This window comes from Sapajus apella, unplaced genomic scaffold (genome assembly GCF_009761245.1).
Source record: "Sapajus apella isolate SASKATOON/1434 unplaced genomic scaffold, GSC_monkey_1.0 scaffold12, whole genome shotgun sequence".
Classification (NCBI taxonomy): domain Eukaryota; kingdom Metazoa; phylum Chordata; class Mammalia; order Primates; family Cebidae; genus Sapajus; species Sapajus apella.
In genome coordinates, this window is record NW_022436952.1 from 2,880,056 (window position 1) to 2,899,213 (window position 19,158).

General features: G+C 44.6%; 3 protein-coding genes across 3 annotated transcripts in view; 2 read left to right on the forward strand and 1 right to left on the reverse strand.

Annotated features, from left to right (window-relative positions):
- The first annotated feature begins 3,590 nt into the window (after positions 1-3,590).
- LOC116552806 (keratin-associated protein 16-1) lies at positions 3,591-5,590 on the forward strand. Its single transcript, XM_032279692.1, has one exon. It carries the CDS (start codon positions 3,638-3,640, stop codon positions 5,189-5,191), a length of 1,554 nt encoding a protein of 517 aa, XP_032135583.1. The 5' UTR covers positions 3,591-3,637; the 3' UTR covers positions 5,192-5,590.
- A 4,430-nt stretch (positions 5,591-10,020) lies between these two features.
- Positions 10,021-11,378, forward strand: KRTAP29-1 (keratin associated like protein 29-1). The gene has a single exon (XM_032279715.1). The coding sequence runs from the start codon at positions 10,059-10,061 to the stop codon at positions 11,082-11,084; it is 1,026 nt and encodes a 341-aa protein (XP_032135606.1). The 5' UTR covers positions 10,021-10,058; the 3' UTR covers positions 11,085-11,378.
- Positions 11,379-18,600: 7,222 nt separating this feature from the next.
- The window catches only part of LOC116552835 (keratin-associated protein 9-1-like), a 52,792-nt gene continuing 52,234 nt past the window's right edge, over positions 18,601-19,158 (reverse strand). The window contains exon 3 of the mRNA XM_032279722.1: positions 18,601-19,158. Coding sequence (XP_032135613.1) covers positions 19,072-19,158 — 87 coding nt within the window. The 3' untranslated portion in view covers positions 18,601-19,071.

The window sequence follows — 19,158 nt, forward strand, 5'->3', positions numbered from 1 at the left end:
TCCTTGCTAACACTTAATATTATCAGTCTTTTTATTTCTAGCCATTCCAGCAGGTGTATAGTGGTAGCTCATTTTGTTTTCATTTTTTCTTTCATGAACAAACCAAGCACTATTATTACTGTCTTCTTTTGGAGAGAACCTGAGATTCGACTCTGCCCTGGTTCAGTTTCAGACTACTATTTGAGCCATTTTCATTCTGACTGGAATTGGCCTCCTAAGATCTGGCTCTTTAACCCCTAAGACAAAGCCACACCAGAGCAGGAGCTGCCAATGGGACACAATTGTCCAGTGACCAGCGAGTCTACGTTGAGTAGCTGTGATTCAGAGCAGCTGATTATTCTACTGCTCATGGTCATGCCTCCTGGGTGCATGAGTGGAGGTAGTGATTTTTGAATTACTGATAAAGGCTTGCTCTTCTTAGCTACCCACAGAGGTTCTCATTTATTCACTCAATAAATGTTGATTGTGTGCTTCCAATGTATCAGCTGCTGCTCTGGATGCTGGGTATACATCTGTGAATAGACAAAGTCCTTGCCCTCATGGTGTTTATGTGAGGTCAAGAGGTGATAAGAGCTATAAAGTGCAAATGGGCTATACAGTTGAATGAACTGCCTCTTCATTTAGCAGGGAACGATTCTTCAAAGAGATGACATTCTGGCACAATAGATGAGTTTCTTGACTAAGAGAGTTTATAAGAAATTTATTTGTAGGGGGGACTTCCATTCACAGCTGGTTTAGCTGAGAAGTGAATGGAAAAGAGAAGGGTCTCAGTGGCTCCTCTGCCTTTCCCCTCTTCAGGGCTGTCTAAAAGTCCTCTTTGCCCACTGATTGAGAGCCACATTTAAAAGAATGGCACTGCCTGTTCTTAACCTTCTGTTTTCAACCACCACAGCCCATCTCTCATATTGCTTCAGCCCCGAGGTACTGCCCAGTTCAGGTTGTTGTCATGAAGCTTCTGGGTAGTTGCCACAGACCCCTAATGGTCTCCCTGCCTTCAGTCTTGCCCTCACCCTCCCTTCTCCACATCCAGAGAGAGGGAGAGCACACATCCTTCTGAAAGGGCAACCCCAGTCAAGTTACTCCCCCACTTAAACCCTCATTATGATTAAGAAATGCAACTTCTTGATCATGGTCCACAAGGCCTTTCATGATTGGGTGCCTAGTAGCCCCTTTAGGCCTGCTGCTTCCCCTCCTATCCCCTCTGCTTTTCATCCTGCCTATGTTGAACCATTTGCTGCTTCCCAAATGTATTGTGCTCTATGTCTTTGATTCCAACATCTTATCCTTTTTTTGCCTCATGACTCCCTTTTTATCCACTCTCCTTGAGCCTTCATATTACTTGAAAAGGCTTTGCTAATTCTCCAAAAATAATGTTCTTTTTTTCCTCTCTCTCTTTTTTTTCTTGGTGGGGGAAGAGACAGAGTCTCACTCTGTCACCTGGGCTGGAGTGCAGTGGTGTCATCTTGGCTCACTGCAAGCTCTGCCTCCTGGGTTCCAGCGATTCTCCTGCCTCAGCCTCTGAAGTGTAGCAGGAATTACAGGCACATGCCAGCATGCCCAGCTAATCTTTGTGTTTTTAGTAGGGACAGGGTTTCCCTATGTTGGCCAGGCTGGTCTCGAACTCCGGACCTCCCAACACTTTGGGAGGCTGAGGTGATCCACCTGCTTCAGCCTCCCAAAGTGTTGGGATTACAGGTGATAGCCACCATGCCCAGCCTCCAAAAACCATGTCAATATCTCTCCTGGGTCCCTCCAAAGTGAGGGCCTCACAATGCTGAGTGGTCACAGTCAGGCAGTGACTCATGGCTGCCTCCATCATGTCTGGCAATTGCTGTTTTAGGAAATGCCTCTCCATGCCAGCCATCTCTCTCTGCTGCATCTACCCCCGGCATCCCTCTTTCATAGCACTTGAATTCTGTACCATGCCTGCTTATAGATGTGTCTGTCTCTCTTCTAAACTTTTTCTCCTTGTGGTCAGAATTGCAACCCATTCTTATTATATCTGTCACACAGAACCCAGTGTTGGCTGAGTTGAGTGCATGAATAAAAGAGAAACTGAGTCAATGATTGCATGAATTAATAAAGAAGGCAGGGATGAAAGGACTGCACAATGGCTCAGCTTTTCCAAGCGAGAGCCTGCCTTTTGCTTGATGAAAACACATGGCGGAGGCAAAGTAGGCTCTTCACTGAGCCCGAGGTCAAGCCCTGGTGCTCAGAAACCCAGGATTCATTTCTCCCTTCATCTGTCTCAAGCAGTAGCAAAGATAAGTCTGTTGTTCACAATGTCTTTGAGAGATACCCCTGAGAAGTCTCTTGTTTTTATTCTTTACCCTTTGGGTATTGTGGGTATTGGAGACTTGCTTTTCTTTTTTTAAAGGAGCTGTCAAAATCATTAAAAGCAAAGAATAACCTGGAGGCCTAATAATGCTTCAGGAGGAGCAGAGAGGCTGGGTCACGTCCTTTCCAGGGACCCTTCAAGCCGATGTTCTATGGTTATGGGATACCATGGAGGATGGTGGTGATATGAGCCTGTGATATGTGACTTTGATGAAGCCCTCTGAGAAAGACAGGTCTAGACAGGTTGGTAAGGAGGAGGGACAGCAGTCTAGATCAGGGAAAGGCTGTGTGTGGTCTTCAGCAAGTGACTGAAACTTTCTGACCCTCTGCTTCCATTTCTTCATTTCATTTTTTTTTTTTTTTTGAGACAGAGTCTCCCTTTGTCACCCAGGCTGGAGTACAGTGCCATGATCTTTGCTCACTGCAATCTCTGCCTCCCAGGTTCAAGTGATTCTTCTGCCTCGGCCTCCCAAGTATCTGGGATTACAGGCATGCGCCACCACATCTGGGTAATTTTTGTATATTTAGTGGAGATGGGATTTCATCCTGTTGGCCAGTTTGGTCTCGAACTTCTGACCTCAGGTGATTCGTCTGCCTTGGCCTCCCAAAGTGCTGGGATTGCAGGCATGAGCCACAGTGCTCAGCCCATTTCTTCAATTCTAATGGTGGAGAGGAATCTCTGCCTCATGGGATTGCTGGTGGTTTTAAGTAAGATCATTACTGCAGCCATTTAAATCCAGCCCAGTTGTTCCTCTCCCAACTGAGTTCATCATCTCTCCCCCCAATTAATCTCTGTATGTCTATTGTTGAACTTATCATTGTGTGGCAGTGAGTCTGTCTGCATGCTCATCTGCCCACTAGACGGCCAGATCCACGAGAATGGGTGAATAGGTCTTATTCCAGTAAGCCCAACCCAGGGCCTTGTATGGAAGACTAGAAGGTGGATAAATTATAAGTTTCATTCTTCTTTCCCTGTTCACAATGCTCAGAAATATAGATCATCCAGCTTGGAGGTGAGGATGCTTCTTCCAAGACTATCTGTAGCTCTGAGGATTCCAAATTTAGCACATCAATAAACAAACAGCTTCTTTATGGGTAGATAAGCAGCTTCCAGGTCAACAAACAGTGGTATAATAAGATGTTCCTCTACAAACTGGCCCAACAGCAATGAGGAAAAGATGCAGGAGTCCCAAACAGAACATGCCAGTGAGGGGGTATAAAAGCGAGGGCCTCGGGGAGCTGTCACAGTCAGGCAGCGACCTCTCAGCACTCAGCTCAAGGAAGCACGGCCACCTCCACCATGTCTGGCAGTTGCTGTTCTAGGAAATGCTTCTCCGTGCCAGCCATCTCTCTCTGCTCCACCGATGTGAGCTGCAGAGGCCCCATCTGCCTGCCCAGTTCCTGCCAGAGCCAGACGTGGCAGCTGGTGACTTGTGAAGATAGCTGTGGATCATCCAGCTGTGGGCCACAGTGCTGTCAGCCCTCCTGTCCCGTGAGCAGCTGTGCCCAACCCCTGTGCTGTGAGCCTGCCGTGTGTGAGCCTTCTTGCTCTGCGAGCAGCTGCTGCCAACCCGTGTGCTTCGAGGCCACCACCTGTGAGCCTTCTTGCTCTGCGAGCAGCTGCTGCCAACCTGTGTGCTTCGAGGCCACCACCTGTGAGCCTTCTTGCTCTGTGAGCAGCTGCTGCCAACCCGTGTGCTTCGAGGCCACCATCTGTGAGCCTTCTTGCTCTGTGAGCAGCTGTGTTCAACCTGTGTGCTGTGAGCCTGCTGTTTGTGAGCCTTCTTGCTCTGTGAGCAGCTGCTGCCAACCTGTATGCTCTGAAGCCACTTCCTGCCAACCAGTCCTATGTGTGCCCACTTCCTGCCAGCCTATTCTCTGCAAATCCAGCTGCTGCCAGCCAGTCGTCTGTGAGCCCAGCTGCTGCCCAGCTGTCTGCACCGTGCCTAGTTCCTGCCAACCTGTGGTCTGTGAGCCTGCCTGCTGTCAGCCGGTGTGCCCCACGCCTACCTGTTCTGTGACCAGCAGCTGCCAGGCTGTCTGCTGTGACCCCAGCCCTTGTGAGCCATCTTGCTCAGAGTCTAGCATCTGTCAGCCAGCTACCTGTGTGGCTCTGGTCTGTGAGCCAGTTTGCCTCCGCCCTGTCTGCTGTGTTCAGAGCCCATGTGAGCCACCTTGTGTCTCCAGCACTTGCCAAGAGCCTTCTTGTTGTGTCTCCAGTATCTGCCAACCCATCTGCTCTGAGCCCAGCCCCTGCTCACCAGCTGCCTGTGTGCCCAATCCATGCCAACCTACTTGCTATGTAGTCAAGCGCTGTCGTTCTGTCTGCCCCGAGCCAATTTCCTGTCCATCTACCTCCTGCCAGCCTCTTTCCTGCCGTCCAGGATCTTCTGCATCTGTCATCTGCCGACCAACTTGCCCTAAAACTTTCTACATACCCAGTTCCTGCAAACGGCCTTGTAGTGCCATGGGTTCCTACCGCCAGCTCTCCCGTCCGATCTGCCGCCCGATCTACTCTGGACTCCTCACCTATAGGCAGCCATACGTGACCTCCATCTCCTACCGTCCTGCCTGCTACCGCCCATGCTACTCCATCCTGCGCCGCCCAGCCTGTGTCACATCCTACTCTTACCGCCCAGTCTGCTCCCACCCGTCTTGCACGGAGTCCGACTCTTCCAAACGGGCTTGCAAAAAATCCACGTCCAGCCAACTGGACTGTGTTGACTCCACCCCCTGCAAGGCGGATGTCTCAGAAGAGGGTCCCTGCCAGCCCACTGAGGCCAAACCCAACAGCCCAACCACCCGTGAGGCCGTAGCAGCTCAACCAGCTGCCAGCAAGCCTGCCAACTGCTAAACGGGCTTCAGCCCTCCAATTCCTGCAAAGCAAGCCACCAGCTAGAGACAAAACTGCACTGTTTTCTCCAAAGCTCATTGCGACTTAGCTAGGAGCTCTCTTTCTGCGTTGTTACTTACCATCTGCTTATGCCTCAAAGAACTCATCAGAAATGTCAGTACTCTAATCACTTAAATGAAGGCCTCCTGGACAGCAAGAGGGAGACATTCCAGGTGCATGCCATCTGCTGCGATTAAGCTGAGAAAAACCGCTTTGCTTCATCATCTAGGGTCTCTTTCCTGACAAGAAGTTTTTTCTATTGTCATCTATGTTCTCCCTTGCTATGCACATTTGTGTTCCTTAGGGACTTCTCCTATCAGGTAGAATATGTAACTGTCCAATAAAGGTGGCTAACCTGAAGCAGCTTGCTGTTCTCTTTGCTCTCCCATCAATGCCATAGGCTCATCAGTGAGTTGCATCAGCTTTGACAGCAGCTCCATTCAACCATCTGTCCACCCACTCATCATCCCCCAGGCATTATTAGATAGCAGCTAGGTGCCGGGGACTGTGTTTAGCTCTAAGACTAAACATAAAAAGTCTCAGTCTTTGCTCTCAAGAAGCTCACTGGTGAGCTTTTGTGCCGAGTACTTGGAGGTCATAAGCACAGAGCACCATGAACTCAGCAGAGTGTGGTGGGGGAACAAGGAAAGAATTCTTGGAGAATGTGATGCTGGCATCGAGTCTTCCCATATGAGTAGGAATTAACCAGTTACAAACAGGAAAGCAAAAGCTTTCTAGGCAAAGGAGACATGTACAAGTGAATGGGGCTTGAGAGCAGATTGTTCATGAGGTGAGGCATAGACAGAGTCATTCTTAGAGGAATGAGCCATGAGGTCAGATCGTAGACAGTGGTCTGCCTGTGTTGGGCCTTGCATGCTAGACAGAGGTGTTTGGGCTTGATGCAGGGCTGACATGAAGGCATCAAGGGGCTGCATGCAGAGCAGAAGTGACAGGAAGAGCACTGGGTTTTGGAAGGTCTCTCTGGCCTTGGTGTGGAGAATTCAATTGAAGAACATGGTTCTGGAGATAGAGAGACTGGGGAAGACAGGAAGCCAATCGTTTTGTGGTCCACAGTGGAAGAAAAACAAGAAGTGGGGATCATAATTACAACAAAGAAGGTTGGGGAACTGAATTTCTTGTGTGAAAATTTTCCTTATGTTTTCCTAGTTCCTGCGAGACACTCTTAGGATAAATTCCATGTCTTACAATTGCCAAGGACAGAGTCTCTTCAAAACAGCCACTCCCTGCACTTAGTTCGCTGAATGGAGGCCTATTCCTTGTCCTGCGGGTGCAGCTTGAGTAATCACAGGCACAGTGTAAGGGAAGACCAGGGCTTCTCCATTTCGGCCTTATTGACATTTTGGGCTGGGTGATGCTTTGTTGTAAAGGCTGTCCTGTGCCCTGTAGGATGTTTAGTAGCATCCCTGTCCTCTAGGAACCAGATTCTAGTAGCATCCCTTGAGGGTGATAATCACAAATGTCTCCAGACATTGCCAAACATTGCCTGGAAGTAACAAAGGTCACCCCTGTTTGGGAACCACTGGGTTAGACAACGGCAGAGGGAGAAAGTCAAAAGCAAAACTTATCCTGTACACTGGTGTTGGAGTTACTTTCTCATCAAGCCATTGGGATTTATCGTTGTCTCCTTCCAGAGTCAAGACGGGGGTTGGCCAGCAGGATATGGTGGCTCACACCTGTAATCCCAGCACTTTGGGAGGCCGAGGTGGGAGGATCACCTGAGGTCAGGAGTTCAAAACCAGCCTGGCCAACATGGTGAAAACCTGTCTCTGCTAAAAATCCAAAAATTAGCTGGGGATGGAGATGCACGCCTATAGTTCCGGTTACTCAGGAAGCTGAGGCAGGAGAATTGCTTGAATTTGGGAGGCCGAGGTTACAGTGAGCCACTAGACTCCGGCCTGGGTGATACAGGGAAAGACAATCTAAAAAAGAGAGAGAGAGAGAGAGAGAGATAGAGATAGAGAGAAAAGAAAAGAGAGAATATGGCTAGGGTTTTGCCAAGCACTGGACTAAGTATTTCATATGGATTACAGCAATTCTGTGAAGTAATATTAATTCTCTCTTATTTTCTCCTTTATGTATAAGACGCAGAATCTGAAGGACAAAAAATCCAAGTGCCCATCAATAGACAAGTAAATTATGGTATATCCACACAATGGGGTATCATACTGTGAAAATGACTGGTCAGTGGTGACCTGCAATAGCATGGGTGAATCTTACTAACATAATGTTGATTGATATAAACAAACTCCAGAAAACCATACGTGTGTGTATATATGTGTGTATATTAATATAATGTGTGTATATACACAGAGTCATACATGTGTGTATATTGTTGAGAAACCACAGACACACACATATTTATGAGTATACATGCATGTATACACATACAAACACACAAACACACACACACATATATATATGTGTATATATATTATATAAATATATATGCATATATATAAAGGGAGTGATAAACAAAATTCGTGATTGTCATCGCTAATAAGTAACATGCAAATAACTAAAACCCAGCTCTTTCCAAAGCTTATGTTCTGTATGGATCATCATATTTCTCAGTGTGGTCACAAGGTGTCTTCATTGGTACACTAGGTGTTTTTAATGCCTTGAACTACAGCAAGATGGATGTTGGATGTTCTCACTATTGAGAGGTTCCTTTAGGAGAAAAGAAAACAAGAGCAGAGTCGCTTAGAGAAAATGGATGTAGAATGGATAGCTTTAAGACTACAAAAGTGGTGTAGGATATTGGATTGAAGTTGATGTGATTTTTCAAATATATTCATGTTCCCATTTTGATTGACATATTTGGTAAGACCAAATGTACTAAATCCTTCCTCTGGGAAGATGAAGAGCTTTGGGGTGTGAATATTCAGCAATGAAACCCAGTGCATGGATTCCTGCAGATTGAAAGATGGCAACATGAATAGAGACAAGAAGGTGGGCTGAAGAAGTCATCCACGGCATGACATAGAAACCAACTGCGGGGAAAAAGGTGTTTCAGTGACAACAGGGAAGATTTTCCAGACATTTTTTCTGATCGAAGACGTTTCTCTTCTTTTTAAAATGAGGGTGAGGATGGTGCCAAGAAGAAGGCATTTTGTAGCTGTAGTTGGTGGTTTGCAGATTACCCTCCAGCGTTTCCAGCATTTTCAAGGCAACCAGAAAAACAAAAACAAAAACAAAAAACCAACAGCAACTAACCTGAAACATGGCAAGGCAGTTGATGAAATCTCCATACTTTGAATACTTAGGTAATTAGCTAACACATCCAACAGACTGAGTTAGTGGCAGAGCCAGAAATCAAGGCCAGTCCCGTCTGGCTCCCTGAACCGTGATCTTTCCATTGTGTCATGCGCCTCCTGCATGAACCAGGTCAGGACGTGGGCTGGTGTAGAACACTGGACCTGGTTGGTGATGTGGAGCCAGGACAAGCCCAGAGGAAAAGCAGAAAGGGCCAAGAAAGTCCCAAATGAATTCCCCTTGGAAGGGATTAATGTAACATTAACACCATTTTACGGGGATGTTTTTTATTATCACTTCTGGCTGTTGTGTTTTTATTTTTACAGAATTCATATGCTGTTGATGCTTTAGGGTGGGTTTGATCCTTCTTGAGGAAATACTTGACAGTTTTAAAAATTTCCAAAATGAAAAGACTGTGTTTGGGTGTATTGATAAGTAGAGGTAAGTACTCACACCAGTGTGGCCGAGCTGCTGATTACAGTCACTCAAGTGGGAGGAGCAGCCCCTGGATGGGGCCTGGGCAACCTGCCCACCAGCCAGCCTGCTGCCCTGCCCCCGCCTCCCCAAAGTCAGGGGGTCTAAAAGGTAGTTAAGATGAGGGGTTTGGAGGTCAGACAAAGCTAGGTTTGAATTTTGCTTCTACCCCTTGTCATTTGCATAATTTGGGGAACATGATTTAAACTCTGTGAGTTAGTTTTGTCACTTCTTCTGCTTTTATCTTTTCTGTTTTTAAAAACTCTTGAGAAGAACCAATTTGGGGAGATTCTAAGCTTCCTAAAAAGGCCAATGAAGTTTTACATTTTAATCTTAGCTTCATTTTAAACCTGGTTTCTGCTTTATTTATCACTTTTTTTTAGTTTTGCCACTTCTAACATAGTGATGGCAGTTATACTTACTAAAGTTATTGTGAGGATTCAACGAAAAGTGCAGTCAAGGGCTTGGTCTAGTAACTATGCAATAAATGAAAGCCATTTCTATTGTTATTAGCGACAGTACTAGTAAATAAGTTTCAGGAATGCTAAATGGGAAGGTTTTAAAAAGCGGTGGAGGCACTTAAGTGTCCTTGGGTTCCATGAACTAATTTTTCATTTCCCACCTTGACACCCTCTCCCCAAACTGGGTCAGAGCTTTATTTCTGATTGTCTGAATGATGCAAAGCTGCATTCCTGGAGGAAGAGCAGGGCCACTCTGGCTTGGCAGAGGCCTCCTGATGAAAGGGTAGTGACAGGAAGGGCCTGCTTCAGTGAGGCTGGGGAGCAACCTGTAAAAGAGACAGCTCATCCCAGAGCGGGAGCAGTCTCAGCGAAGCCAAATGCAGCGCAGAAAACTCCCGACTCGATAGACACCTTTTAAAAGTTGGAACAACATCTCCCAGGCTCCTGAAGCCTGCTAATCAGATGTTTGCATGCAAATGAGTAAAAACAATAACAAGGAAAATGCTGTATGTCATACCAACACCCCTAGTGAAGGACTATAAAAGCCCCTATGTATCGGATGTCTTTCAAATGCAGGTATACTGAGCTTGCAACTTCCCAGCAAGGTCCACACCAGCACCATGGGAGATAGCAGTGGTCCTGGAAACACCACGGCCCTTCCAGCTGTGCCCACCATTTCCACATGCCCAATTAGAGGCAGCTTTCGACATGCTATCTGTTTGCCTAGTTCCTGCCACAGCAGGACGTGGCAACTGGCCACATGCCAAGAAAGCTGTCAGCCATCCAACGGTGCCCCATGTGGCTGTGATCCTGCTTCGTGTCAACCTACCTGCCTTCCAGGAACGTCATGTGTGGGTTTTGTTTGCCAACCTGTGTGCTTCTGCGCAGCCTGCCATCAGTCCGGCACTGGTCAGTCTCCTTGTCTGGTTAGCTCATGTCAACCACCCTGCTCGGAATCTACGTGTTGTCAGGAAGAGTGCTGTGATGCCAGTCCCTGCCCGCAAAACTCCTGCCGGGAACCTGGCTGCACGTCTGGGTCATGTCAGGCAGCTTGTGGCCAATCAGTCGGCTGTGATGCTGGACGCTGCCAACCATCCCGCTCTGAAGTGACCTCCTGTGCTGAAACTTCTTGCCTACCAACCATCTGTGCAGCTAGCCCATGCCAACCAACCTGCTGCCAAGGAAGTTCCTGTCAACCTGTCAGTGGTGAAGGCCAGCCCTGTAAATCAACTTATTATCAACCCATCTGCTATATTTTCAAGCCTTGCCAACCAGTCCTCTGCATGCCTGTTCCCTGCCAGCCATCAACTTGTGTGTTCGGTTCTTGCAATACGACTTGCTGCGTGCCTTCCCTTTGCCAGCCACTTCATTGCCAATCGGCTCCTTCCATATGCTTCATGTACCAGTCAGTGGCTAACTGTCAGGCCCCTTGTTCTGCAAAGAACTGTGGCAAACCAGCTTCCTGTGACACTGTGATTTCTGGCCAACCAACTTGTGATGGACCCACTTCCTACAATCAGAGTGGCTGCAAATCAGCTTGCTGTGTGACAGGTTTAGGTGCATCACCCAGTGGTGGCTCCAATTGCTTGCTGACTTCATGCCAACCCAGCTGTGAGTCCAGCTTCTGCAAGGGAACACTTTGTTAATGGAGTACTTCTCACACCTCCTCTGAGGGTCTGTAGCTATTTATAAACGCATAGCCATCCCTGGATGCCTGCATCCCACTGAGTACAAATGCTACCTGTTTTCTAACTTTACCCTGAGTCCACCTCCACATTCTCCCCAGTGCTGACCAGGGAACTTGTTCAGGCACGAAGAGATCCTTCTTAACCAAGAATAACCTTTCAGCAACCATGGACTACCACACTGCTGCTTGCGTTACCTGATGATGTCAATTCATTTCACTTTGGCAAACCCTCTCTTGTTCTCTTTCTTGATGCTGCCTGGTCTTTCAGAAGACTCCTTTGCTGCCAGCTGCTAATAAAAATGTAACTGGTTAAGTGTAATGAATAAGACTTTTGGAGTGCTTTCATTCCTGCACACACCCCTAGGGTAGATTTCCTTCAGGTCACATTTGAACACAATGAGCTTGAGTCATCTAAGTCAGTGGGTCTGCAGTGGTCTACAAGGGTAGCTGCCATCTAAGATTATAGATTCTCCAGCTGGAAGAGAGTAAGGGCAAACAGTTCACTGGCTTCCGAAATTTTCACCACCAAGAGTTCTTTGGAGCTGAGTGGGCTCAGTCTCCCCATAATGAGTAGACAGAAAGCCAACAACAAAAGTGGTTTTGGAAAGCCACAGACAAAAACAGGCATGAAGTGTTGGCCATGGAGAATTGCTTAGGGTTAATTTACTTAAGATTCATTTTAATGATCAATTTATCTAGTGGCCAATTTAAATAAAATTAAAAACTCTTTAGAATTGTTTTTTTGTCAGTTTGCTGCGTTTTTGACTCTAAGAGACAGTTTTAAAAACGATTAATTGAAGGGAACTTAAATGGGTGGCTGATTTTCTTTTGGGGAAAACTTGGAGGAAGATTTACAGGGTGTTCTTGTAACAACGGTACAGGGTCTTTCCTCCAGGGGATTCAGCCGCTCCTATAATCAAGGAGCTCTGTGTCTGTGGAATAATTTAGATCTAAAATTGAATGAAAGGTCATGATCCTCTACTGTGACAGCTCAAGTCACAGTGTTTGGCTACCAGGCCCTAAGTTTGTTAGGTAGACCAAGTTATGCCCTAATAGGCCACCTATATATTTTGTCTCTGGGGACGCTATGATCAATAAGCCACTGCCAAAAATCCCTGCGGGCCAAGGCACTTTCCTGCTGTCCTTCCCAGTACATGTGCCCACCTCATCTTTTAAGGTGGGTAAGAACTGCTACCTGTTTTCTGCTGAAATTCGACTCTAGTTATAAATATTGTGGGAACAGTTGTGGTTGTGGTGTATTTTAAGGAGAACAAGCATAGTCTTTCAAGGCCACTCCAGCCGAGGGAAACACAGGATGTTCAATAAGAGCAGGCCAATCTTCTCAAGACAGTGCAGGGACAATTTACTTGTTTCCACTGTGAAGGAGGTTCAAAGTGACTCCCACACAATCAAATGTTGTGTTTGATTTTTCAGAAATCTCGGTCCTGTGGTTATAAGAAATAAATGATTCTCTTAGGGTTGTTGTGGAAACTCTAGATGGTGACTTGAGCTGAGGGTTAAATGACCTGAGCCCAAGATTGCTTTCCACTAGCAGTCAAAAGCATGCAAAACTACATACCACCTGAGTCCTTAGAGTGATCGTTACAGCCATCATGTTCAAGGGGCCATTTGACTCCCAGGACACTTGACTTGATTGGCACTTCATCACAATTAATCACAAGTGACAGCTTGATGAATTGTGATGGTATATGGATTATTTTCATCTCATTTTCCACTGGAAAGAATCTTAGCACTGTGCTCAAGCCCAAGGGTATGACAAAATCAATCTCCAAATCTCACCTTCACGGAAGATCTTTTTCCTGATATAATTCCCACTACCAATTCTTTATCAGTCAGAGTCTAATCAGAAGGGAGGCAAATCCATATATTAATTTGTACCGGGATGGTTAATATGAAGAATTATTAACAATGACAGGGGATTGAGATAAAGTGGGACTGGCTGGTGAGAGGGAAAGAGAAACTAAACAATATAGGAATAGTAGATATTAAAATCTGTCACTGCTCCTATATCTGAGATAGAAAGGTAACTCCCCACCCCTACCCCCAGGCTGAAATCAAGACTGTGTTGGAGAGAACACAGCTTTCGCTCACTGGATGGTGGGGAGTTTTCCCGAGATGGTACACTGGTGGACTTGCTGGAAATTTGCTCTGTGGAAAGCCTTGTGCATTGTAAGAGCTGGTCGCTACTGAATCCACATGTGCTGTTTGTGCCTGGTGAAGGATACGGAAGCCAGGGAGAGAACGCTTCTTTACTCCAGTGTCTTTCCAGCCCTTTCTATTGACAAAGCCTAACATTGTGTCAGCTGGCCAAGGATAAACATTCATAGGATCCCTCTGTTTTATCATAGAGCAGGCAATGAAGGGTGTACTTGTGAGCAGCAAAAATGTAGTAGCTAGAACACAGATCTTTATAGCTCACATTTTTCTGTCACTGATGTATACTTTGGAGCTGTAGAGAGATTATTAATGGTTGTATCCTCAGTTTTAGAATCACAAGGGTCATAGTCATGAAAGAAGGTTTGGGGGCAAAAAAGAGTGGAATGGCCATAAGAACAAAACAAAATCTAACACCTGAACATGGAAAGGTCTAGATGGAGAATTTCTATCAGCAGTTGAATTGACTAATGTCAGCACTGGTAATCCTGCTTCTAGAATCCCTAGGTATAGGTGGACTTATCATTTCAACGGTTCAATTAGTTAGATCTGTTCTGGTCTTCTGATGGGTATTTTTCTCTTATTTTTAAGTATGTATGGGTATTGCCTTCAGTACCTTTTTTTGTTTTTTGTTTTTTGAGATGGACTCTTGCTTTGTCACCAGGCTGGATAGTGCAGTGGCACGATCTAGGCTCACTGCAACTTCTGCCTACTGGTTCAAGCAATTCTCTGGCCTCAGCCTCCCAGTAACTGGGATTACAGGTGTGCACCACCACATCCAGCTAATTTCTGTATTTTCAGTAGAGACGGAGTTTCACCATGTTGGCCAGGATTGTCTTGATCTCTTGACCTCGTGATCCGCCTGCCTTGGCTTCCCAAAGTGTTGGTATTACAGGTATGAGCCACCGCGCCAGGCTCCTTCAGTACCTTTTCTACTCACACACATGCACAAACACATACATGCATACACATACACTTCACACACACAGACACACATGCACACAAACACACACACAGACACACACCATATTTCAACTTAGTTGTGTGGCGGTACTTAAGATTGATTTGTTTGCCCCATAATTTACAATTGCCTATAAAACATGCCTGGGTAAAGAACACTAAAAGACTGATATTAGCATTTTGGTCTTCAGCACCGACTTGGCACAGCTGATATCACCCTCTTCTTCCCCCCTGCCCTTTGAATGACTCCTGTCCCACTTCAAATGATTAGGCTTCCATCACTGTGTCTTTAGGATCAGTGCTCTGACTTTTTCTCTCAGACTGGGCCTTCTCCCCAACCCAAGGAGGGACCTTAGGATCTGCTCATGAACTTACTCAATGCTCGCTGGCTGAGTATGCCTTGTTCCAGTCTTCTCAATCAATGTGGTCTGTGGTTCTCAGTAGTTAAACAGGTCTTGCCAATATGTGTGGAACATTCTAAAAAAACTTTATCCAGGTTCATCATTCTCAGCAAACTGACAGAAGAGCAGAAGATCAAACACCGCATGTTCTCACTCATAGGCGGGTGTTGAACAATGAGAACACATGGACACAGGGAGGGGAGCACTACACACTGGGGTCAGTTGGGGGGAATAGGGGAGGGACGGTGGGGGGTGGGAAGCTGGGGAGAGATAGCAAGGGGAGAAATGCCAGATGTAGGTGATGGGGAGGAAGGCAGCGAATCACACTGCCACGTGTGTTCCTATGCAACAATTTTGCACGTTCTTCACATGTACCCCAAAACCTAAAATGCAATAAAATAAATAAATGGGGGAAAAAAAAAACAAAAAAACAAAAACAAACAAACAAAAAAAACTTTATCAATGAAATTAACCAAAAGAGCCCCGGAATAATGAGACATCAAGGCCCACACTGTGTGTGCATAGGCTGAGTGGAAGGGAGGGGCATGATGTCAGGTGTGGAGGGTGGGCTCTGTGTAGCGATAATTTCCTCAAAAGCTCCCCATCCTCGATATCTGGTCACCCTTAATAGCTGATCAGATCTCTTATCCTCCACCATTCTCCAAGTGATGTTTGATACCCTGGCCTGTCATCAGCAAGAATACTGTTAGATCAGTTTAGCCAAAATGTCCCCATTGCTGATGCTTCCTTTTAGCAATTTTCCATCCACTGACCCCCACCCTGCTCCTTGGCTGTCAATTCTCACTTGCTTATGCTATATTAGGAGATGAGTCCAGTCTCTCTCTGCCAGTGCAAGACCCTGTTATGGTGGTTCCTTTGCCTACTGCAGTGTTCCTGGGTAAGTCTCCCTTCCCATGCTTTCACAAGTGTCACTGAATAATTATTTTTAACAAGACTATGATGAACTTTTAAGAGCCAAACCCTTGTTTCCCTGATAACATATTATTTCATCAGAAAAATAAACATTAGTAGTCCATTTTAAATGTATCTCAAACCATCAGAAAAGGACTTAACCTTATTGATCTGAGCTACCAGGAAAAAGGAGGGAAGAAAAGTGGATAGGATAGGTCACTCAGTGCAAGCGTTGTCTGGCTGCCACCAATGAGCTAGCTGTACCTGTCTTAGGACAGAGCTATACAAAGGAAGTTAATATTTACCAGTTAAAAGCAAAGTAAAAGAGGAAAGCAGCAATTCAGCCCTAAACAGAATTAAAAGTCAATCATTAGAAATATAGAAAACCCTAGCAATACCATTACAAACAACAACAATAACAATAAATCTTCTATTGTATAATGACACATTGTGCAATAACTAAGAGATAGATTATTTAAAGTCTTCTTGGATGTTGTAAGTTATTTTCAGGACCAAAAAGTAAAAAAACAAAAAACAAAAAACTCCTCTTGCAATTCAAGTTCTGGTATATATTTTGCAAATGCTGGAATGCTCTACGCTTCCTGAAGAGGGGGCTATCCTTATTTTGATCAGTTTAGATTGAATGAAAATTGTCTCTGATGCTGATATAAATCCAGTCTCCCAAATCTTAGGTTCCCCACAATTCTTCAGACATCACCAATAAGAGTCAATGTTTTCACTTGGACATATCTGAGAAGTAGTTTGTCCAAGATTGGGAAACTAGAACTCATCTAAAGAAATTAAATTTTCTTCTATGCTGTTTACATCTAGGCAACAGATCGTGAAGGGAGTGTTGAACTTGTGGTAACTAATGGAGATTATGACTCTCAGGTGAACTCTATTATAGTACTAACTGTATCTTATTCCACTGGCTTTTATTTTATATCTCTCTTTCCCTTCTTTCTTCCTGACTTCCTTTCCTCTTTCCCTCCTTCCCTTCCACTCTGCTATGCTTTTCATACAGACAACAGTTATATTGAATCGGAGGCCCAGTTTATTCCAGTGTGACCTTACTTAACTAGTTACATTCTCAATGACCCTATTTGGTGATGAATTTCTGGGGAAACAAATCAATCCAAATATTGGAGTATCTCAGAGTGTGTCCATACCCAGTGATAACCACAAATGAGTAACAGCAACCACAGTGGACAATGGTATAGTAACCAGAGGCTCAGACACTACTGTCCTTCTTCTTCCTCTCTTCCTCTCCCTCATTCTCCTAGAATTTCTGGCTGTCCATCACAGTTAAGAAGCAAAGATTAAATCTGAGTGGAGCAAACGGCAGATCATAGAGAACGTTTTTCATTATCCTGCCGATATATCTTGGATTTTACTGTGCTTGGGCCATTTTCTATCTGCCAGAATCTGCATCTCTGTGCATAAGGGCTCTTATATTGCAGCTGGAGAAAGTCATGTCACCGGTGCATGCCACACAGAGGAGTATCACTCAACCAATGATTCCTGAGAGCTTATTTACAAAGACTCTAGCTCCCTTATTCCTGAAGTTGGAAAATGCTGATATATGTAATTTTTAAAATCATTTCTGAGAGTTTTCCTTTTGGTTTAAGCTTTAGTTGGTCACTGCGATACTTACTGGCTCAATAGTGTACCCTTTTCTGTATCACTTCCCTGATCCCTACTGGTGTGATCTACACTTCCCAGTAAACTACTTTCACTAGAATGTTCTTCTCAGTGCCTGTTCTGGGAGAAACCACACTATGACATTACATTATCTCTCTCAGCCTCAATTTCCTCATCTCTGAAATGGTAACATTAATATCTACTGTGCACATTTCTTTGAGAATAAAGGTGAATGAACATAAAACATTTAGTCACTATCTATCAAATGGTAGGCAACCCAGAACATGTTGGCTCTTTTTTTGTTCTGAAAACTTTAAAAATGATTTTAATATTGAAGATAAGAATATTATAATAACTAACTAGATCAACTAAATTCTTTCTTTGCTAGTTTTATTGAGATATAATTAACAAATAAAATTTGTGTATATTTAAAAATGTTTTGTTACATATATTCATTGTGAAATAATCACATATTTATTAACTCACATGGTTACCATTTCCTTTTTATTTTTGTGGTGTGAACATTTAAGATCAACTTTTTCAGCAAATTTCAGGTATACAGTAAAGTATTTTATCCACATTAATGTACACCAGATCTGCAGAACTTATTCATCGTATATAACTGATGTTGGCCAAAGATAATGTGATAGTTCTTTGTCTCCTTTACCCCATCACCCAATGACTATTACAGTCAGTGGTTTTTCTCTTTTTCTGGAATTTTCAGAGCATTCCAGATATACACTCTCAAAAGATGGCATCTGTATTTTATAAGGAATAACTTGAGTTTATTTTGCTATGTCGATATGTATTCAAGAGAAGAAGAAGGAGGCCAATATGTAGTCAGGAGAAGAAGAAGAGGAAGAGGAAGAAGAGGAAGAAGAAGAGGAGGAAGAAGAAATAGAGGAAGAAGAAGAAGAAGAGGAGGAGGAGGAGGGGGAGGAGAAGCAGGAGGAGAAGGAGCAGGAGGAGAGGAGGAGGGGAGGAGGAGGGGGAGGAGGGTTGAGGAGGAGGAGAGGAAGAAGAAGAAGGAGAAGAAGAAGGGGAAGGAGGAGGGAAATGTTATCAGCAAATACAGGAGGTTATTCCTCTATTGATGAGTAAAATTAAGTGCATGTCTTGCTAATGCTGAGTCCCAATGTAATTTTTACTTTATTGAGTTAAATGTAAGTGCCCTTGGACAGAAAGAGAGGACGACACCTTGCATCTGAGTCTGTCCATTATTAGCTAAATAACATCACGCATTAAAATTTTCTCAGCTGGAAAGTAAAGGTAGTAAAACATGACTGTCTGTTTTGATAATCAAATTAGGTAACATATACGGTACGCAATATGTGTGTTAACCCCCTATCAGGAATGCTGTAAAATAAATTAAAAAACTCCACAATGTAAGATGAAGAATGGCTTTGAGTTTATTAAGATATATATAGGCAAAAATCCCTCTTTCTAGGGAGATAACCAAAAGAAATCATGAAAAGAAGAAGTATACAAGAGCCATGAGGAGGACATTGAAAATGTAAAAGACTGTAAAGATTATTGATCACTTACAAAAACTAAGTTTCTTAGAGAAAGAGAATGAAGCTTTTGATTTTAGAGTCAAGCTGAGACCATGACTCCAAATTGAAAATACATGAAGCTAGCACATGGTCCAAAAAGTGTAAAGAAAGAGAGAATCAGGCTGAAGTAATCTGCCCTCAATCAAGCTCACTCAGAAAATTTTAAACATGCAGAGAAGTCATAAAAATTAGAGTGAACATGCTGGTTGTCAGCAAAGTTTGAAAGGAAATTTGTCCTCCAAGTGGAGGACAGAAGGTTGCCAGAACATTGTCTTGTGAGGATGATGGTCCTTTTGGGAACTGATCAGCAGCAGCAAGGCTGGCAGCAGCTGGTCACACAGGTGGGCTGGCAGCAGCTGGACACACAGGTGGGCTGGCAGCAGGTGGTCCT

Excerpts from the sequence above, each read along its gene's own strand:
- LOC116552806 (XM_032279692.1), top strand. The coding sequence starts at position 3,638 with ATGTCTGGCAGTTGCTGTTCTAGGAAATGCTTCTCCGTGCCAGCCATC.
- KRTAP29-1 (XM_032279715.1), top strand. The coding sequence starts at position 10,059 with ATGGGAGATAGCAGTGGTCCTGGAAACACCACGGCCCTTCCAGCTGTG.